A 20,736-nucleotide genomic window follows, 5' to 3' on the forward strand; every position below is an offset into this window, starting at 1 on the left:
CGCGGAAAGTAAACTGTTCCACTCGAGCGCTTGTGGTTTCCAATCTACAGATGGCTGCTTCAACTCGTCCTTACACAGAACATCACCACAACTTCCGCCCCAGCGATCCTACGCATTGCTCCCGATCCCGAACGGACTCCCCCATTGTGTACCGCATCGCGATCACCCGTTCATTCAATGGCGAGTGGCGAGCAAGCTCTTCTTTCATTCCTCAACTTGCCCTCAACGCAACACTCGCCTCGCCCTCTTCGACTCCGATCCGACTGCGTTCCTACACCATGAAGTTCATCGCCTCCATCTCCGCCATCATCGCTGCCTGCGCTCTGGCCGTCTCCGCCGATGTAGCCACGGGCCCCGTGTGGGGCTACCACGCCAACGACGCCAGCATGGTGCACACGTCCAAGTGGGCCGAGCACTGGAAGGCGTGCGGTGGAGTGCGCCAGTCGCCCATCGACATCAAGACTGTGGCGAAGGTGGACAACGGCAAGAAGAGCCCGCTCCGATTCAGTGGCCGCTGCTCGCATTACAACCTGACGGAGCCGCACGAGCCGCTCGAGGTGGACGTCATCGGAGGTGCGTGTTTCGTGGGAGTAGCCATTGCACTGTGAAGGGTGTAGCTGATACTGAAAGGTTTTGTTAAAATGCTCTACAGGCAACTGCATTGCTGCGGTGAACGAGGCCGAGTACAAGATGGCGCAGTTCCACCTGCACGCCCCGTCGGAGCACACCGTAAATGGCAAGGCCCACGACGGGGAGATCCACTTCGTACACAAGAGCCACAAAGGCTCCGCTCTGTTGGTGGTCGGTATCTTCCTGGACATCGCTCCCAAGTCGGACGTTTGGCTGGGACCAGTTCTTGACGCCCTCGAGAACGTCAACTCGACCGCGCACAAGAAAAACGAGGCTATCACCGTTCAGTTGTAAGTACAACAGAGGACTGCGCTGGGTCCAGTATTTCGCTTGTACAGCTCCACTCACTATTTCGTTTCCGGTTGTATAGGAGGTCGTACTCGAACCTGATCAAGAAGGCGAGCAAGAACTGCGGCATCTACAACTACCCGGGCAGCCTCACGACCCCTGGCTGTGATGAGACTGTGGACTGGTGGGTGGTGCAGAACGCGATCCAGATCTCGTCTGCCGACTTCAACCGTCTTCACAAGGATTTGGTGGAGTACCACATCACGGACGACGGCAACAACGCTCGCCCCGTGCATCCTCTGAACGGCCGCACGGTGACGCGCTACAACTAGCTGGTTTGATGCAGCTTCTTAATTGAAACGATGATGAAGCTTCCTTTGCTCTGATGTCGCTAATGTTGTGTACATGTACTGCCCTAATATCACAATCGAGACGCTTAATATAACTGTTGTTTTGTATGTTTCTGACTGTAAGCGTTATACTCTCTTTTCATGTAGCTTCGTACTGACAACGAAAATGATACGCAAACTTGCGACCGTATTTCAATCAGTTTTTAGTCGCCGCCTTGTCGATTTTTGGTGGATTTCACGGGGTTGTCTTGCAGTCAATTCCGGCGGAAAGGTCTTTTCAGAAATCTGCTACATATACATGTATGTAGTACGGCGAATCGCGCTTGCTCCTGGGTATTACACAGTACCATTCTACCTTTGTCATTACCGTGGAATTCTAAAGAATTCTATTTGTTATATTGTGACGGTACACATAGAGCTTCATCTTTTCGCAGGGAGACGCCGTGGGTCGCGGTAGTCCGACTGCGCTGCCTTGGACAAACTCTTCAGTCAAATATGTTCATGTGCTCGTACAGCCCCGGTAGTACAGATACGACCCACAAACTGCAAAGAGTGGTACATCCAAGTTCCTACAGGAAATTATATAATCTAAGGAGATAAGTGATTGAGGTGCGTTACTACCACTATTTCCTCAAAGCTCAATTTTACTTCTAGAGAGAGAGGGTGATACTCCTCAATAACATCGCACTTCTGCTGGATGGTTAGCCACACACCCTTGGTACGCTTCTGGGTGCCCTTAGAACGCTTCTGGAGGCTGGGCGTCCTGTGCTCAGTGCTGCCTTGAGTTTGTCTGTGGAAAAAGTGCGCCGGCGGGATGATTCAAATGAAAATGGAATGTGTAGACCACACAGTGGCGGTACTTCAATGTGATGGGCGCTCCCTCCTGAGATGATGTCACTTGATATCATGATTCCACAAGGGTATCAATTAATACGGTTTGCAGTTTCTGGGTGGTATCTGTACTCCAGTGACCACAGCAACGCGACACTGGCCGCTTCAACTTGCGACTTGACGATAAGATATACATGTATTGTGCTTTGCAGATAAAATGTCGCCCCGTTTTATGGCCTAGATCGAGGAAGGCCGGTCCACAAATCAGGGTACAAAACAGAGGCGGTAGCTCGATTTACTTAGATCGACCTCGAATTGCGCTTTTGAAAACGCAAAAGGGATCGATTTACCGTAGATCTGCCCAGATCCACCGGGAGATCGACCTCGAGCCCTGATTTGGATTGTCGTAGCTCGAGTTATTAGCCGGCCTAAATAGATCGATCTGTCCCTTTCTTTGACCTCGTTTTATTAAATCGACCTCGACTTAATGATAAATCGATGAGAGCTCCAAGTCAAAACAACAAAACGTTTGCAAAGCACAATACCTAAAAGGCATAGTATCATGTTGGGACTTGCCCCCTCGTATGATCACTACGCGTCTGTCGTCGCCAACTCCATGCGCTAGTCGAAAACTCCACGTCACCCGGGACGTTTCCATCGATGGGAGCATGGCGAGGAGCTCGCGCAGGCAAGGAATCAGCCGCTAATAACGTAGCGGGGATTTGCGATAACTTGGAGGACGCGTTCTGGTGATCGGCTCTTCTTCGCAGATACAGCCGTAGACTTAAAGAGGGAGTTGCATACATGTACCCGTAAATATGTGAGCGTCGTGACAAGCATCGAAGTCGAGTTGCGTTCACCATTATTGACGCAACCGCCGGCCTACATGTAGTTCTCAGTCCCCTCAGGTGAACAACATGGTATTAAAATATACCCTCTACAGTATTTCCACAGACCTATGGTGAGGTGAGACTTTGGCCTGGCGCGGACTTCCGAAAAACCGGTCGCACAGACTGCTGTTGCGTTTGATCGCTTGAGCAAAGGAGAGCACCCTGCCTAATTGACGGCAAAGAATCTGGATAGGCTCTCGAGAAGCACATGTCGGCAGCGTGTCCGGGTTTTGTATTCAGGCTGTTAATCAATTGTAACTCACGCGCGCCATATGTGGGTAAGCAAAAAGCGAGGACGAAAGCAGAGTGTACAGTACGGCGTGTTCCCGACACAAGCTATTTTAACTTTTTTGAAAGTACTAAAATAGCTTAAAAACACTATGGTCGCTAATTACCTTATTACCTCACACTACAGGTCCAGCCGTATCAGGTTCTGGTACGAACAAACTTACCGCACTTAGGCTTTCATTTTTATATGAAATAACTAAGCCCTTTCGTAACAAGAATTTTACAGTTTAGTCACGCAGTTAATGATTCTTGAACGGATTTTGCAGGACACTACCAGGACACAGAAAATTGCTTTATTTGTCCAATCAAATTCCACGTACCGATGAGATTCGGCCAATTACATTCATTGCGACTCTTGCCGTCTATGCTTGTCGGCAACACGATGCAGGCGGACTACCGGGACCCAGCTTAGTTGACCTCGACGGCGCTTTCTCGCGCGGGTAGTGCTGAGAGAGACTTCGATACTTGGAGCGCACGCTGCGTACACGCTGATGGCCTCCGACACTGTCTGGCCAGCTCGAAGTAAGTTTCTATCTGCTGCATACGTCTCGATCTTATTCATCAGATACCGGGCATCACTGAGGCGCTGTTTCTATTTGGCATGGCCGCGCCTTCCAGAAGCCGAAGAGGGGGTAGACGCTTCTCAACATTCCCGCAGCGCCATAGCACCCAAAGATGCGCGGCAGAGCACTTAGGAAAAACGAAGTCAGGGGACCCGACGAAATCTCCCAGCCCAAAAGAAGGTAGGCAGCGCTGTTCGCTTGTCATCTGGATCCTGCTCGATGTCTTGCTGTACTTCTGACACGTTGGGCTGGCTAACTAGATCGTGAACACCGGCTTCTTCAAGGCACTTCCGTAGAGCGTCATGAAGCCCGTCGAACGTGACAGTTCCAGCGCCGATAGCACGCTCTTCCAGCTCATGAATAATATCCTTCACAATTTCGCGGCGGGATTCCTCAATCATTTCGATAGTTGACAGCGTATTGTCTTGCAGTACTCTCATTTGGCCTAAAATGGATACATGAGGCGGAAGGCCCGTTGCTTTGAGCTGTGTTTTAGGCCCGGCGTATCCACACTGTACACATGAGCTCAAATTCCCGAGAAGCTCTGGATCCTGAAATAATGCCGTCTCGAAAAGAGGGTGGCGAGGAGGGAGGTGCATTCTGATGTACGGCGTGTGATACACTAATGACGCGAGGCAAAACTCTCCAACAAACAGTAAATGTTCGGGTATCCCTTGAAATACCCTTGTAACACCAAGTTTTACCCATTCATCTTGCTCCACAAAATGTGGCGGTAGAATTGCGAACTCGTGACTACCCGATGGAAGACCAGCAACCGTTCTGCCGACATACATATCTCCAGCAGCCTCGTAGCGTAAGTAGGTATTCTGAACACCGCCAAGAGACCACCCAGCACGCAAATGAACCGTGGTTGATGACGGACAAGCTGTCGACCCTGACGCACAGTACGTTGCAGCACCTTTGCGCATCGAATGAGTCCCCAAATCGTTAGAATTGACCCCTCGTCGTTTAAGCTCTGCAGCAACCTTCTCATCCACTAGCAAACGTTGCAGACATTTCCGAAATCGATCATACTGGTCCGTGAGCAGGGGTTTAATACGCCGCCGCAATTGCTTCTCGGAGAGTCCCGTCACGTCGCCGATACGGCCTGCAAATGCGTCCGGAATGAGGTTCTGATGGCTCAGAAGAAGCCACGAGATGAAGCGACAGTAGGAGTTGACGTAGGCAGCCCGTGAGCTCGGGGCGACTGTATTATCTCGAATTTGCTCTGCTTGGCGCCTCAGTTCATCGAGTCCGCTGGGTTGTGGGGGGGATCCATCGCTAATCGACTTATGTAGTGGACAAGCTGTCCTGCAAAAGAACAAAATAATGGCTTTGCTTACCCTCAACCACTAATTCTGGGTTTTGTATAGGATTTAAAGCCGGAAGGTTTCGACTTGGGAAATACAGGACTTTCGTTCTTGCGCTAATTCCCGTACATCTGCTAGATGTCCTGCAAATTCAGGAGAATGTTAATTGTGTTGACGACTTTGCCATCGCCAGATGGATTATTCCCGTCGTGTCCTTACCACTTCAACGCAAGTTCCGACACTCCCGATTTGCTCACGATCCCAAACGGGATCCTCGTTTGCGCCGCGCCGCGATCGACCGATCCTTGATGGCGAACAAGCCCTTCCGTTCCACAAACTCGTTTCATTCCTCAACTTGCCCTCAACGCAACACTCGCCTCGCCCTCTTCGACTCCGATCCGACTGCGTTCCAACACCATGAAGTTCATCGCCTCCATCTCCGCCATCATCGCTGCCTGCGCTCTGACCGTCTCCGCCGATGTAGCCACGGGCCCCGTGTGGGGCTACCACGCCAACGACGCCAGCATGGTGCACACGTCCAAGTGGGCGAAGCACTGGAAGGCGTGCGGTGGAGTGCGCCAGTCGCCCATCGACATCAAGACTGTGGCGAAGGTGGACAACGGCAAGAAGAGCCCGCTCCGATTCAGTGGCCGCTGCTCGCATTACAACCTGACGGAGCCGCACGAGCCGCTCGAGGTGGACGTCATCGGAGGTGCGTGTTTCGTGGGAGTAGCCATTGCACTGTGAAGGGTGTAGCTGATACTGAAAGGTTTTGTTAAAATGCTCTACAGGCAACTGCATTGCTGCGGTGAACGAGGCCGAGTACAAGATGGCGCAGTTCCACCTGCACGCCCCGTCGGAGCACACCGTAAATGGCAAGGCCCACGACGGGGAGATCCACTTCGTACACAAGAGCCACAAAGGCTCCGCTCTGTTGGTGGTCGGTATCTTCCTGGACATCGCTCCCAAGTCGGACGTTTGGCTGGGACCAGTTCTTGACGCCCTCGAGAACGTCAACTCGACCGCGCACAAGAAAAACGAGGCTATCACCGTTCAGTTGTAAGTACAACAGAGGACTGCGCTGGGTCCAGTATTTCGCTTGTACAGCTCCACTCACTATTTCGTTTCCGGTTGTATAGGAGATCGTACTCGAACCTGATCAAGAAGGCGAGCAAGAACTGCGGCATCTACAACTACCCGGGCAGCCTCACGACCCCTGGCTGTGATGAGACTGTGGACTGGTGGGTGGTGCAGAACGCGATCCAGATCTCGTCTGCCGACTTCAACCGTCTTCACAAGGATTTGGTGGAGTACCACATCACGGATGACGGCAACAATGCTCGCCCCGTGCAGCCTCTGAACGGCCGTAAGGTCACGCGCTACAACTAGGGGTTTCTAGTTCCGTCCAAGACTCTGCGGAGACTTGATGTGATGATTAAGTCTCTACTTCTCATACATCGCCACACGTGATACATTGACTCCTTATAAAGAACAGAACATGCTTTATTCGACTGTTGTCTTCTTTGCGAAGTGTACGTGTAAATTTTGTTGTCACCTTGGAATTCTCGAGGATTCTTTTTTTTCTGTTGTGTACCGAGCCTAATCTCATCGCAAGGAGACGCCGCGGGCCGCGGCAGTCCGACTGCGCTACCTTGGACAAACGCGTCAGTCAAATATGTCCATGCACAACACCGGAAGCGCTCTATTATTAAATAGGCCACCGCAACGGGCCGCTTCAACTTGCGATTTGACGACAAGATATATCATGTACCTAAAAGGCATGGTATCATAACGCCACTTGTCCCCGCAAATGATCACTACGCGTCTGTAGTCGCCAACTCCATGCGCTAGTCGAAAACTCCACGTCACCTGAGCCAGTCGCTAATAACGTAGCGCGGATTTGTGATAACCTGAAAGACTCGCTCTGGTGATCGACTGTTTTTAGCTCTAATAACAAATATTACTTCGAAGTAATTATTTTAATAATATATAATTTAATATCAAAAAAAACTTTCTATTTACAAGCTTGAATGCTGCTACGCCGAGGTAGCCACGGTAGCATGTTACATGTATCAGCAATGCTGAGGGTATATATTGAGGAAACGTTAGCGTTTGCATGTCACGAGCAGTGATAAACCTGTCAAATTCTCCCGCCTTCACCGCGCTTAACTTCTGGTCCGAAAAATAGCAACGCCATCCTTATGTGGCAAGTCCATTTTTCAGTTAGCAAAATGTTTGCAGTCAGAATGAGAGAAGCGCTGCCACCGCACTCGCAACATGCTGCAGTGCCTGGACGCTTCCAAGAGTACATACAACCCGTTTGCCATGCTGTGGGAGGAGGAGAAGCCACCGACAACAAGCACTGCATCTGTGGCCTCTAGGCAGAAGGTTCGAGTAGCTGAATTTGAATTTGTTGCGGTTTAGTCGGCTATCTACACCCAATGCTGCGCGCTGCTGCAGCTTCGCCTACGGGCCCCGGACCTAAAGTCCAGTACCCGCGGTAGTAGCCCAACTCGAGTAGCTGACAGAGCTCTTGATGCTATTACCCTACTTTTTTTAAAATAGGAGAGCGAGGAACATGTGTACATCGAGCTGGTGCTATAATCTTATCTCTGGCATCCAGTTTCAGCAGCTGATCTAATGCGGCCATGCAGGATAAATAGTTTCTTGTTGTTGTGACCCCAAAGGCAACTGAAGCATGTGTACATGGAGTCGGGCGTGCTGCATACTACAATAGGGACCCTTAAGGGGTTAACTTGACAGCGTCCAGAACACTGAGCGGTACCCTGAAATATTTCTTAGTACAAAATAAAAATTAATCTAACATTCGCAAAATATCGACATACGCAGACGCTTCTGTTACAACATCGCATTGCACCCTTCCGCATTCATCCAACGACTTGATTAGTTCGGCGCGTTACATTATCCGTTGTTCGGCCTTCACCCGAAGTTCCTCCCCTGCGCTTATCGAAAGAATCGCCCCTACGAACAAGCTGTTGCACCCCAGTTTGTATGTAGGACATGCTGTTCTGACTCAGCGCCACCGATATTCAGAGCTATAAAAACATCGGATACACCAGCACCACAAGTTCCGCCATACGCCACAAGCTGCTTGTTTCCTATCCCGGGTGGATTCTACGTTTGCGCCGCACCGCAGTTGACAGACTCAAATTCCTCATTCCTCAACTTGCTCTCATCGCAGCACTTCGCATCGCCTTCTTCGACTCCGATCCGACTGCGTTCCTACACCATGAAGTTTCTCGCTTCCATCTCCGCCGTCATCGCTGCCTGCGCTCTGGCCGTCTCCGCCGATGTAGCCACGGGCCCCGTTTGGGGCTACCGTGCCAACGACGCCAGCATGGTGCACACGTCCAAGTGGGCGAAGCACTGGAAGGCGTGCGGAGGTGTTCGTCAATCGCCCATCGACATCAAGACCGTGGCAAAATCGGGCAAGGGCAAGAAGAGCCCGCTCCGATTCAGTGGCCGCTGCTCGCACTACAACCTGACGGAGCCGCACGAGCCGCTCGAGGTGGACGTCATCGGAGGTTTGTGGTGTGAATGAAGCGTAGCTCTTGGATTGACATGATCCGGCTAACTTTAATTTATCGCAATTGGTACAGGTAACTGCATGGCCTCCGTGAACGGTGCGGAGTACAAGATGGCGCAGTTCCACCTGCACGCCCCGTCGGAGCACACCGTAAATGGCAAGGCCCACGACGGGGAGATCCACTTCGTACACAAGAGCCACAAAGGCTCCGCTCTGTTGGTGGTCGGTATCTTCCTGGACATCGCTCCCAAGTCGGACGTTTGGCTGGGACCAGTTCTTGACGCCCTCGAGAACGTCAACTCGACCGCGCACAAGAAAAACGAGGCTATCACCGTTCAGTTGTAAGTACAACAGAGGACTGCGCTGGGTCCAGTATTTCGCTTGTACAGCTCCACTCACTATTTCGTTTCCGGTTGTATAGGAGATCGTACTCGAACCTGATCAAGAAGGCGAGCAAGAACTGCGGCATCTTCAACTACCCGGGCAGCCTCACAACCCCTGGCTGTGATGAGACTGCGGACTGGTGGGTGGTGCAGACCCCAATCCAAATCTCGTCTGCTGACTTTACTCGTCTTCACAAGGATTTGGTGGAGTACCACATCACGGATGACGGCAACAATGCTCGCCCCGTGCAGCCTCTGAACGGCCGTAAGGTCACGCGCTACAACTAGGGGTTTCTAGTTCCGTCCAAGACTCTGCGGAGACTTGATGTGATGATTAAGTCTCTACTTCTCATACATCGCCACACGTGATACATTGACTCCTTATAAAGAACAGAACATGCTTTATTCGACTGTTGTCTTCTTTGCGAAGTGTACGTGTAAATTTTGTTGTCACCTTGGAATTCTCGAGGATTCTTTTTTTTCTGTTGTGTACCGAGCCTAATCTCATCGCAAGGAGACGCCGCGGGCCGCGGCAGTCCGACTGCGCTACCTTGGACAAACGCGTCAGTCAAATATGTCCATGCACAACACCGGAAGCGCTCTATTATTAAATAGGCCACCGCAACGGGCCGCTTCAACTTGCGATTTGACGACAAGATATATCATGTACCTAAAAGGCATGGTATCATAACGCCACTTGTCCCCGCAAATGATCACTACGCGTCTGTAGTCGCCAACTCCATGCGCTAGTCGAAAACTCCACGTCACCTGAGCCAGTCGCTAATAACGTAGCGCGGATTTGTGATAACCTGAAAGACTCGCTCTGGTGATCGACTGTTTTTAGCTCTAATAACAAATATTACTTCGAAGTAATTATTTTAATAATATATAATTTAATATCAAAAAAAACTTTCTATTTACAAGCTTGAATGCTGCTACGCCGAGGTAGCCACGGTAGCATGTTACATGTATCAGCAATGCTGAGGGTATATATTGAGGAAACGTTAGCGTTTGCATGTCACGAGCAGTGATAAACCTGTCAAATTCTCCCGCCTTCACCGCGCTTAACTTCTGGTCCGAAAAATAGCAACGCCATCCTTATGTGGCAAGTCCATTTTTCAGTTAGCAAAATGTTTGCAGTCAGAATGAGAGAAGCGCTGCCACCGCACTCGCAACATGCTGCAGTGCCTGGACGCTTCCAAGAGTACATACAACCCGTTTGCCATGCTGTGGGAGGAGGAGAAGCCACCGACAACAAGCACTGCATCTGTGGCCTCTAGGCAGAAGGTTCGAGTAGCTGAATTTGAATTTGTTGCGGTTTAGTCGGCTATCTACACCCAATGCTGCGCGCTGCTGCAGCTTCGCCTACGGGCCCCGGACCTAAAGTCCAGTACCCGCGGTAGTAGCCCAACTCGAGTAGCTGACAGAGCTCTTGATGCTATTACCCTACTTTTTTTAAAATAGGAGAGCGAGGAACATGTGTACATCGAGCTGGTGCTATAATCTTATCTCTGGCATCCAGTTTCAGCAGCTGATCTAATGCGGCCATGCAGGATAAATAGTTTCTTGTTGTTGTGACCCCAAAGGCAACTGAAGCATGTGTACATGGAGTCGGGCGTGCTGCATACTACAATAGGGACCCTTAAGGGGTTAACTTGACAGCGTCCAGAACACTGAGCGGTACCCTGAAATATTTCTTAGTACAAAATAAAAATTAATCTAACATTCGCAAAATATCGACATACGCAGACGCTTCTGTTACAACATCGCATTGCACCCTTCCGCATTCATCCAACGACTTGATTAGTTCGGCGCGTTACATTATCCGTTGTTCGGCCTTCACCCGAAGTTCCTCCCCTGCGCTTATCGAAAGAATCGCCCCTACGAACAAGCTGTTGCACCCCAGTTTGTATGTAGGACATGCTGTTCTGACTCAGCGCCACCGATATTCAGAGCTATAAAAACATCGGATACACCAGCACCACAAGTTCCGCCATACGCCACAAGCTGCTTGTTTCCTATCCCGGGTGGATTCTACGTTTGCGCCGCACCGCAGTTGACAGACTCAAATTCCTCATTCCTCAACTTGCTCTCATCGCAGCACTTCGCATCGCCTTCTTCGACTCCGATCCGACTGCGTTCCTACACCATGAAGTTTCTCGCTTCCATCTCCGCCGTCATCGCTGCCTGCGCTCTGGCCGTCTCCGCCGATGTAGCCACGGGCCCCGTTTGGGGCTACCGTGCCAACGACGCCAGCATGGTGCACACGTCCAAGTGGGCGAAGCACTGGAAGGCGTGCGGAGGTGTTCGTCAATCGCCCATCGACATCAAGACCGTGGCAAAATCGGGCAAGGGCAAGAAGAGCCCGCTCCGATTCAGTGGCCGCTGCTCGCACTACAACCTGACGGAGCCGCACGAGCCGCTCGAGGTGGACGTCATCGGAGGTTTGTGGTGTGAATGAAGCGTAGCTCTTGGATTGACATGATCCGGCTAACTTTAATTTATCGCAATTGGTACAGGTAACTGCATGGCCTCCGTGAACGGTGCGGAGTACAAGATGGCGCAGTTCCACCTGCACGCCCCGTCGGAGCACACCGTAAATGGCAAGGCCCACGACGGGGAGATCCACTTCGTACACAAGAGCCACAAAGGCTCCGCTCTGTTGGTGGTCGGTATCTTCCTGGACATCGCTCCCAAGTCGGACGTTTGGCTGGGACCAGTTCTTGACGCCCTCGAGAACGTCAACTCGACCGCGCACAAGAAAAACGAGGCTATCACCGTTCAGTTGTAAGTACAACAGAGGACTGCGCTGGGTCCAGTATTTCGCTTGTACAGCTCCACTCACTATTTCGTTTCCGGTTGTATAGGAGATCGTACTCGAACCTGATCAAGAAGGCGAGCAAGAACTGCGGCATCTTCAACTACCCGGGCAGCCTCACAACCCCTGGCTGTGATGAGACTGCGGACTGGTGGGTGGTGCAGACCCCAATCCAAATCTCGTCTGCTGACTTTACTCGTCTTCACAAGGATTTGATGGAGTACCACATCACGGATGACGGCAACAATGCTCGCCCCGTGCAGCCTCTGAACGGCCGTAAGGTCGCGCGCTACAACTAGGATCAGTATGCAGCGAAAATTGTTGTGGAATGTTGTTGTTTGTTATTCTCTGCATAGAATAAATTGAGCACAATCCGTTTGATATATAATACTGTGAAGTGGCTTTCTAGCAGTTGCCACTCTACATTTTACACCACAGTTTTGCTAGAGCTTCAGGAGACGAGTCCGATCTTTTGGTTGGCGGAAAAGTAGGCCTGTCGTTTGGCCCACGACGCCGTGTCCGGGTAGATGAATATCGGGTAGAGCTTGTTGCCATGAGAAGCAGTAGAGAGCATTGACTGCTCGTTGTAGTCGAAGTCGAACGTCATTTCCGTGTCGTACTGGTCCAAACACGGGGGCTACGACACCAGAAACGAGAAATCGCCAGGTTTTAGTGAACGTGGAGGAAAGAATAAATATTAGAATCCAATTCAGAGCCACGGACCTCGGTGCAATAATACCAGCCCAAGACGTCGTGCTTCTGCCACGAGCTACTGGTTGACGCTGTAAATCCCTGCAAGTACACAATTGTCTGTCGCATTAGCGACTTCCACCACCACCACCACCACCACCGCAACCATTTTTATTGCTAACAACGTACCACGAATGCCTCATCAGAATCCAGTCTCACTGTAGCCGCTAAATTGATCGGAATCGCCAAGATGGGCGTATCGGTTTTGATGCCTTCATCCATAAACACCACCAGTGTTCCAACTCTTCGGCCTTCTGACACGTCTTTAATGAACTTGTGCAGATTCGTTGTCGCCGAGAAGTAAGGCACGTAGTTATACTGCATCAAAAGGGGAGTGTTAGTAGAGAAGCATTTCGTCGCAGGTAAGTGCACGCATCACCTTCAATTCCGGGTAGTAGCGTATTTTTACAATGTGTACCTTGCCATCGGCGAGATCATGTACAGCAGCCGCCGAAATTCGAGCCCTTTCGGAGTTCGTGTTGCTGTTTTGACCTCGTGAGTAAATAGCAACATGGTCGTAGAAGACATCGTCTCCAACGCTTTCATCGTTGAACCACGTGTCGAACTCGACGGCAAGTGAATTTTGAAGCCCAGGGAATCCCATGCTGGAACCTTGGGCTCCCAGTGTCGCTGTGCGGTTTTGGTGGGAATGTATCACGAATGCCAAGCCGTCCCCACCATGAACTGCACAGCTTTGGTACTCGCGGAGCCCGAAGTTCTGGTCTTTGACTTCGAAGCAGCGCCGAGACTGGTCGGTGATCTGGAACGTGAACCGTGTCTCGAAACCCTGCAACACTGGTAGCTGCTGCGCGTACCAGATTGACGAGACTTGGTGCGGTTGAGAGGCAGTGAGGCGTAGACGCACAGGACATCGAAGTTTCTCCTCACTCGCCTGATAAACGTCGCGATGGCCAAGCACCGCCGTCTCCACGGCGATACGCGCACTTGTCGTGTGGTTCTCAGTATCACGAGTCTCTAGACGAATTGCTTCTTGCTGCTCGGTCAATACAGCTTCCAGTGTGGCTTCGCGCGCATCATTGGCGCCGGAGAATTTCGAGTACGCAGTCTGAATCGTACAGGATAAACCGCGAAATCAGTAAATATTTCAATCTCAGCACAAAATTGAGCGAATGCATACACTTGGGAATGGTGCACAGCTACTCGTAGCCGCTTTTCCATTTAGAACTAGCCCAGTTGTGCCATTGAAGTCGTAGTACACGAATTCTGCACGAACCAGATCGGGTGTGGACAAAAAGAGTAAGCAACTTGCAGGAACAATCACCTAGCTAACCGTTGAGATAAGGCGCACCTGCTGCGACTGCATCTACAATGAAAGCGGTCAACAGCGCAAGCGCGCTTGATATCTTCATGAGTCGCTTGTCGGTAGATTTGGTTTGACCAAGTGACTCTTCGAAGTCTCAATTTTAATTGAGACACAGATTATTTACTGGAAGGCCACTTCAAATTATGCTGGTTTCATCAAAATTAAATCCGTAAATGGCGCAAACCACCCCAAACTTTGACGATGCCCTCGGAAGCATCTAAAGCATGTCCTAGCACGTTTTCACGCTCTGGTTGCTGCTAGTTTAGGCAGTAGTAGCCTTCCTATTCTCCTACCCATGAGACCACCACTTAGCTGTCCATTGTTGATACTGAAGCTCAGTTGTTTGAAGGGTCGCATGAGTGATGACATGCATTTTCAGTCGAGTGGTTGCACTTCATAGCATGCTCTGCGTTTAATAATGCTCTTCCTCCCGAGTGCATTTGCTTATCATTTAGAGCACACGCAGGGCTATCCGAAGAAGTATTTATCCCCATGTAGAATGACCTAACGGATTTAAAAGACTTTTGACCTAGCATACCAAATGACGGCTTTTCGTGACCTTCCAGTAAATAATCTGTTAAAATTGAAAAAGAAAAGGGGATATTGCAATTCGGTACCAGTTTTGGCTGGGAATTTGCTGGGACCCGGAGTACATTGCGCATGTGCCCGAATGGATAGTCAGGTACGTTATGTTCATTTTCGTACGGAAAATGGACATTGTACCGTAGGTACTCAGAAGTTAGAAGTTTCCTCAAGTTTTTCCTCAGAATTCAGACTTGGCGAGCCCTTCCTCGAGAAGTAAGAAAAAATCCTCAAAAATAAGTAGCACCCCGATAGGTATTCGACGCATAGCCCACAAGTTCAGAGTTCCGCTGCTAAAATGATGACCCTGAAAGAACCACACAAGCGATCAACTCGTCGGAATGAGCGAGCGCAATGTGTGTGGCCGGCCACCGTCGCTAACTTTAACGCCCGCCCGCACGCCTCTTCGGTGTCAGTACTGATTGCTCTGATTAGCAACAGAAAACGCTGGGTCTGACCCAGTGTTGTGGGCCTGGTACTGAACAGAAAGTCTTTTCAAAATCTGGTACCAAATAGCAATTTCCCCAAAAGAAAAGCATGTCAAACTGACACAAACTACTACGTAGTACGAAACCTGGCATCACCATTTCCAATTAGCATTTCACATTGACTTTTTCCCACTACTTATCATCACACCAACATCTACTTCATGCATTCAACCTTACTTAAGGTCGCTGCTTCTTCCACGTGTAGAAGCCCCGGTAGAACGGTTTGCTGGCCTTGAGTTCGTAGCAGTCCGTCTCGACAACCCGCTGGTTCTCCACATACCACTGGAACATCTCTCGGCACCGCCCCGCTCCACTCAGTGCGTTCTTCTTCTCGCCACACCTGTGCTCCCTCGCCTCCCGCACCAACTCGTAGTAGCGCTTGCACGTCTTGGACCCAATGTAGTCCACGTACCCTTCCCAAAAGGCCTCGGAGTTTGCTGTTCGGTCACAAAGTTGGTCCAGCTCGTGTCGCGTAGACTTGTACATTGTGAACACTTCGTGGCAGTAGAGCGGCCACATAGTCTGCTTCCAGGGTCGGTGGGCGTTCACCCCCGAGCATTCTACGGCGGCCTTGGCTTCTGTGGCGTGGAACAGGCGACACGCGTTGTGCTTCTGCCAGACGGAGAATTTCTCCAGAAACACCAACGCCTGGGTCTGATCGTTAGAATCGGCAGGTAAATCTTGGACGCAGCGAGTGAGCGTGGCGTTGTGCTGGTAGAACAAGGTGAAGCTCTCGGCGCATTTCGGGTTTTGGTCGGAAGTCGCCGTGTTGTGCGGGTCCGAGTCGCAGTTTTTGGCTACGAAGTCGCAGATGACCACGAAGTTGGAGCACAAGTCCTGCATCTGCAGCGCGAGAGGGAGGTGCGAGCTTGGAGGCGGAAGCCGCGGGGCCACTGCGACTACATCGGCGGGGCGAACGAGGCTCACACGCACGCACAGCACCGCGAGCAAGAGCAGGAGAAGGCTGTGCGGTGCCATGCCTTTGATATGCGGATAGGATTTGATTAATTGAGAGAGGTTTGAGTAAATTACGAGGTCATTTATGAAATTACTTGTGAAATACTGAAGTCGGTTGGTGCACTTCTGTACCAGAAAGTATAGACAACGCCACCCTCCGACCCTATCGCGGGCATGGGACTACGTGAGAGTTTTATGGAGCTCCGTTGACGTAGCTCCGGATTGTCTTCATCAAAACGTCTCCCCATCGCTCGACTCCCGCCTGAAGTTCCTGCCACGTAACTTCAGACACGGGGAACTGAGGACTATGAAGTTTCACGAACGCAGCGCGCCGCAGCGTCACTACCAGCTCACCAGCGCCGTCCATGGGTCGCCTACTAGCCTTCAAAACGATAGCTCCCGAGGTATCAAGCCGAACTCGTTCACTCGGAAAATACGGGTACAGCTCATCTTCGTCAATGCAGTCGAGCGCCAGAACGCCGACCGCCTCGCCTTCCTTCTTCCCAGTAAACAAGTGCGAGAATGTAGCGATGCTGCTCTCAACAAGCGTGTAGTTCTCCGAATGCGATAGGACACGGATGTTGCTCACACTTCCAGCGATGGTGTCATACTCGTCTCTCACTGTTGTGTGGCCCAACCTCGCCGAAATATCAATCTCGATGTTGCTGTAGTGGAAGAGCACCGCTTCCCACACTTTCTCTAAGCTTTCCACCACCGGAAAGTGCATCGTCTCACTGTGCATCCCGCAGATGTCTCCGTTTGACGTCTCGTAGCGATGGTCCGATGTGTGGGGCTTGACCGACCTCCCGGTTGTCATCAGAAAGTCATAAGCGTTCTGCAGCTTTTGCTCGCGCACGGACATTAAAGTCGCCCGGCGTTCATCCCAGTCCCTCGTCAGGCAGATCCGCGTATACAGCGGGTGCGACTCCTGCGGCCCAGCGAAGCTGCCAGCATGGAGTGTGCCCTGGCTACTTTAAGCTGCTGGTCCTTGGCCACAGACATCATCAATCTATTGTCCGCCACTAGAGCTTGCACCTCCGGGTCCAGCAGCACCACATCTTGAGGAGGAAGCGAGCGGAGCTGGAGCTCCTTTAGCTCGGACGACAGACGCTGCGCCTCTTGACGGAGCTGCTCGGCCTCCTCCTGCAGTAGACACGAGCCAGAGTAGAGTAGTAAAAAACAAAAGTGTGCGTGCTAAGGGGAGGGGGCATTAGGCCAAGCTGCGAGCGCAACGTACTCTTCGTGCTGTATACGTCGACTTCCGCTTCTTCATCAGAGCGAGGAATCTGGTCAAATGCAAATTTTATGGAACACTACAGTAGAGCCAATCAGCAAGTTGCCCTACCTGTGCAGGTACAGGTTCACAAGCTACTTTGGGCAAATAAATATGTGCTATTTGTTCGCTTATCTTCAAAACTGGTACGCCCGACGTCATCTATTAGTTGGCGTTGCCCCCTTCATCCGAGGTCGTCACAGACCTTTTAGTCGGCGTTGTTCCCCTCGTCCGAGGTCGTGACAGACCAGACGCCCGACTGCAACGAGGACGAGCTGCGTTCAGACGCGTGGATCATGCGCTCAAGGATCACCACGATCTCGGCGGCGGTGGGGCGGTCGCCCGGGTCTTTCTGCAGGCAGCAGTCCGCCAGGTCTAGAATGGCCTTGGGGCAGTCGCTCGAGAAGCTCGGACGCAGCTTTCCCTCCGCCACCAAGCTCAAGATCTCCGCCTCCTGGATCTTGCCGCGGTTCGACTTGTTCTCGTCGTTCCAGAACGGATAGTCGTCCGTGTCGATCTCGGACAGCACCACGCCGAACGAGTAGATATCCGCCGCTTCATCGTAATCTCGACCCAGGAGCACCTCGGGGGCGATCCAGAACGACGTCCCCACCCCCGCAGTCATGTGCGTCTCGACCAGGTACCGCATGCGCGCAATACCAAAATCGCTCAGCTTGGCCTCCAGGTACATGTTGAGCAGCACGTTCTTGGACTTGAGATCGCGGTGGATGATCTTGGGCTTGAGCGCGTGAAGGTATGACAAGGCCTCCGCAATATGCAGCGCAATTGTGGCTTTGTGCGACTCCCACGAGAGACGCTCGCCCTTGAGCTTGTAGCCGTGCAGTACATCGCGCAGGTCGCCATTGTCCATGAACTCGGTCACTGCGGACAGGTGTCTGAGGTTGTCCCAAGCCACACCAACGAACTCGACGATGCGAGGATGGTACAGCACTGCCATCATGATGATCTCCTTGAGGAATTGCTCGATCTCGGCCGCGGAAGCACTGCGGTCCGGGCGGATCTTCTTGATGGCGACGCGTCTGCCCTTGTATTCGCCCATGAACACCAGCCCGAAGCCGCCCTTGCTGATACACTTGCCCATCTTCAGCAGCTTGTGGTCCAGGCGGTTCGTGACGATCACTGGGTCGTTCAAGAACACCGGGTCCACTTGTACTTGCGTATCGTCGAAGTCGAGCGTGTCGCCAAAATCTTGCGAGTAGAAGTCGTCTTTTGAAGAGGACATGCGCTGAGCCTTCTTGTAGGAGAAGTGCCGCCAAAGAAGAAGCGCAGCCACGGCGATGACGATGATACAGCCTCCTGCTACTAGGCCGATGAGCAAAGAGTTGGAGCCGCCTGACGATGCGGTCTCTGTGGAGGATATCAACATGAAGAAGTGAGTATTTCAAGGGAAAAGTGTCAGGGTTGCGCTCTTGAAACACAGTGAACGTACCAGTTGTAGCGCTGTCGTCGGCCACGCAAAAAGTTCGATTGTGTGCAGTTTGCCACGCCCCGTCAGTGCAAGTAGCTGACGCGTCAGGAAGATCAGAGTCGAACGCCAGCAACGCCTGGATAGCACTGAAGACCGTCGAACTGATATTGAAATCAGTGATATCGTTCTCTGCGATGTATCTGTGCGCGCAGAAAAATAACGTCTGTCAGATCAACGGCATTATCATAGTTTCAGAGGTGCAGCACTCACAGTTCTTGCAAGTTGTCCACGTTGAAGACCACCGTTGGGAAAGTTGAGATGTTATTGTTGGTCAAATTTCTACTCGAGGCAACAAGCAAAAGCGTTAGACTTTAGCGTCAAATACAACCGCCCGATATGAATCGTTCACTTACAAGACTTTGACAGCGCAGAACTGATTCGAGCACGAGTGCGCGATGGATGACCCAACGTACGCAGCCGTTAGGTGGTTCGATGACATATCCCTGGGGCACAAACGCGCACCAGAAGCTTTGGTAAGTCACAACCCGGCTAAACATTATCAGTAGCCAGCACTTACAGATACTGCACGTTGTCAAGCCCTTCGAAGAAATCGTACCCAAACTTGATCATGTTGCAGTTCCGCAGCGTACTGCAAACCACACACAGCAACGAGATTAGCGTCAAAAGAGTGCCGCGAATGCGTTGCCTTTATCCAAGTGAGCTCACATGTTCAGCGTTGTAGACGGGTAAAACGTGGAAGCAGTCTGTGTGATCGACGACATGTCAATGTTCTCCAGCGAGCTGCTCCATCAACAACAACACCCCACACTGTTAGCTCTCACTAGACGACACCACCAGCTAAGATTATCAGGCCACCTACACAGTCGTAATGGCGATGGATCCGTCCTCCACGTCCGCTATCGGCAGCGTGGACCCTGGCAGATCCTGATCCTGCGGCACGAACGTAATCGTCTGCGGGTACGTCCCCTCCCCAACAATCCTCCTAAAGGCGCAAACACGCAGCACTATCAGCTTCTCCGTCTACACTAAAACGTCCACAATAGCCACAGACTCACAGCGTCGTGAGGCTGGAGGGCACGAGCAGCGTCCGGATCGAGTCGACGGCCAGCACGTCCTCTGACGTGAGCGTCGTCGGGTAGCTGTCGCCGCCCTCGTCCGTCCTCAGCGTGACGTGGAACTCCCACGTGTCCGTGTCCGAGTAGCCCGTCGACAGGCACGAGCACGAGGCGTTGACGGCCGTGAAGATGTCGGGGCAGCCGCCGTTCGGCGTCGCCTCGTCCGTGCGGCGCTGCACCGACGGCACGCCGTCGCATATGACGTCGCTGCTCGAGAGGTTGTTGAGCGCCGAGTTGAACCCCACCGCCAGCTGCGTCTCGTTGTCGTCGAAGTTGGACGTGAACCATTCCTGCGCCAAAGTCTCCGCTTTGGTGACGGCCACCGACGCGGCGGTAGAAGAGGACGAGGAGGAGGACGAGGAGCTCTGCGCGTGTGCCATTGAGATACTACGGACGACCCACAGCAGTGCGCATGCAACTGGCAGACGCGTCCATTCCGACCGCGTCATGCCGGCAGGCGAGATATCTCCCAGGTCTCCTCAGTTCGAGAGCTGCTATAGCTGGTCGACGATGCCAAGTGGGGACTGACTCGAGGTACTGTCGGCAGCATCCCGCCAATCATGGAATTTAGCGTGGCCCGAAAATTCCAGTCGTATCAGATGCTCAGCTCATACTTTATGTATCGGCCCCGGCAGGAGCCTAAGGTATCTTGCTTGCCCTAAGAGAACGGATCCTAGCGAAGTGGCTTCCCAACACTCACTGCAGTAGTTGCTGACTCAGCAGGCTCGAAGTCCGAACGAATTCATCTGCCTTCGCCGCCATCTTTGCCATCTCGGTCGGAGATTCGTCAGAGATTCTCCGATGGGAGCTCAGCCCCGTTTGCCAGTACGTACCTGCATGAAGAGCGAACCTCGATAGCGTGGGAGTCGACAGAATTCCGTTGACTGTCGACAATCATT

At 51.9% G+C, this 20,736-nt stretch overlaps 12 protein-coding genes across 12 annotated transcripts; 4 read left to right on the plus strand and 8 right to left on the minus strand.

The window, feature by feature from the left end:
* Positions 1-278: 278 nt before the first annotated feature.
* Positions 279-1,250, plus strand: PHYSODRAFT_514939 (hypothetical protein; the record flags this gene model as incomplete). Its single annotated transcript, XM_009534678.1, has 3 exons — positions 279-573; positions 653-920; positions 1,001-1,250. The coding sequence occupies 3 exons, from the start codon at positions 279-281 to the stop codon at positions 1,248-1,250; spliced, it is 813 nt and encodes a 270-aa protein (XP_009532973.1).
* Positions 1,251-3,983: 2,733 nt separating this feature from the next.
* PHYSODRAFT_516309 (hypothetical protein) lies at positions 3,984-4,634 on the minus strand (the record flags this gene model as incomplete). Its single annotated transcript, XM_009534679.1, has 1 exon — positions 3,984-4,634. The coding sequence occupies one exon, from the start codon at positions 4,632-4,634 to the stop codon at positions 3,984-3,986; it is 651 nt and encodes a 216-aa protein (XP_009532974.1).
* Positions 4,635-4,685: 51 nt separating this feature from the next.
* On the minus strand, positions 4,686-4,883 carry PHYSODRAFT_420533 (hypothetical protein; the record flags this gene model as incomplete). Its single annotated transcript, XM_009534680.1, has 1 exon — positions 4,686-4,883. A coding segment is annotated over one exon (198 nt), but the record flags the coding sequence as incomplete, so codon positions are not given.
* PHYSODRAFT_420235 (hypothetical protein) lies at positions 4,881-5,090 on the minus strand (the record flags this gene model as incomplete). Its single annotated transcript, XM_009534681.1, has 1 exon — positions 4,881-5,090. A coding segment is annotated over one exon (210 nt), but the record flags the coding sequence as incomplete, so codon positions are not given.
* Positions 5,091-5,567: 477 nt separating this feature from the next.
* PHYSODRAFT_337060 (hypothetical protein) lies at positions 5,568-6,539 on the plus strand (the record flags this gene model as incomplete). Its single annotated transcript, XM_009534682.1, has 3 exons — positions 5,568-5,862; positions 5,942-6,209; positions 6,290-6,539. 3 exons carry the CDS (start codon positions 5,568-5,570, stop codon positions 6,537-6,539), a joined length of 813 nt encoding a protein of 270 aa, XP_009532977.1.
* A 1,861-nt stretch (positions 6,540-8,400) lies between these two features.
* On the plus strand, positions 8,401-9,368 carry PHYSODRAFT_516155 (hypothetical protein; the record flags this gene model as incomplete). Its single annotated transcript, XM_009534683.1, has 3 exons — positions 8,401-8,695; positions 8,771-9,038; positions 9,119-9,368. The coding sequence occupies 3 exons, from the start codon at positions 8,401-8,403 to the stop codon at positions 9,366-9,368; spliced, it is 813 nt and encodes a 270-aa protein (XP_009532978.1).
* Positions 9,369-11,229: 1,861 nt separating this feature from the next.
* PHYSODRAFT_337062 (hypothetical protein) lies at positions 11,230-12,197 on the plus strand (the record flags this gene model as incomplete). Its single annotated transcript, XM_009534684.1, has 3 exons — positions 11,230-11,524; positions 11,600-11,867; positions 11,948-12,197. The coding sequence occupies 3 exons, from the start codon at positions 11,230-11,232 to the stop codon at positions 12,195-12,197; spliced, it is 813 nt and encodes a 270-aa protein (XP_009532979.1).
* Positions 12,198-12,349: 152 nt separating this feature from the next.
* On the minus strand, positions 12,350-13,972 carry PHYSODRAFT_337063 (hypothetical protein; the record flags this gene model as incomplete). Its single annotated transcript, XM_009534685.1, has 5 exons — positions 12,350-12,535; positions 12,622-12,690; positions 12,778-12,966; positions 13,067-13,714; positions 13,958-13,972. 5 exons carry the CDS (start codon positions 13,970-13,972, stop codon positions 12,350-12,352), a joined length of 1,107 nt encoding a protein of 368 aa, XP_009532980.1.
* Positions 13,973-15,219: 1,247 nt separating this feature from the next.
* On the minus strand, positions 15,220-16,020 carry PHYSODRAFT_248980 (hypothetical protein; the record flags this gene model as incomplete). Its single annotated transcript, XM_009534686.1, has 1 exon — positions 15,220-16,020. The coding sequence occupies one exon, from the start codon at positions 16,018-16,020 to the stop codon at positions 15,220-15,222; it is 801 nt and encodes a 266-aa protein (XP_009532981.1).
* Positions 16,021-16,192: 172 nt separating this feature from the next.
* PHYSODRAFT_337065 (hypothetical protein) lies at positions 16,193-17,272 on the minus strand (the record flags this gene model as incomplete). The annotated part of the gene is made up of 3 exons (XM_009534687.1): positions 16,193-16,927; positions 16,972-17,142; positions 17,237-17,272. 3 exons carry the CDS (start codon positions 17,270-17,272, stop codon positions 16,193-16,195), a joined length of 942 nt encoding a protein of 313 aa, XP_009532982.1.
* Positions 17,273-17,480: 208 nt separating this feature from the next.
* Positions 17,481-19,331, minus strand: PHYSODRAFT_516459 (hypothetical protein; the record flags this gene model as incomplete). Its single annotated transcript, XM_009534688.1, has 5 exons — positions 17,481-18,640; positions 18,723-18,901; positions 18,972-19,040; positions 19,115-19,204; positions 19,279-19,331. The coding sequence occupies 5 exons, from the start codon at positions 19,329-19,331 to the stop codon at positions 17,481-17,483; spliced, it is 1,551 nt and encodes a 516-aa protein (XP_009532983.1).
* Positions 19,332-19,580: 249 nt separating this feature from the next.
* Positions 19,581-20,181, minus strand: PHYSODRAFT_422464 (hypothetical protein; the record flags this gene model as incomplete). The annotated part of the gene is made up of 2 exons (XM_009534689.1): positions 19,581-19,704; positions 19,778-20,181. Coding segments are annotated over 2 exons (528 nt in total), but the record flags the coding sequence as incomplete, so codon positions are not given.
* Positions 20,182-20,736: the final 555 nt, after the last annotated feature.

This window comes from Phytophthora sojae, assembly GCF_000149755.1.
Source record: "Phytophthora sojae unplaced genomic scaffold PHYSOscaffold_7, whole genome shotgun sequence".
In the NCBI taxonomy this organism is placed as follows: Eukaryota; Oomycota; class Peronosporomycetes; order Peronosporales; family Peronosporaceae; genus Phytophthora; species Phytophthora sojae.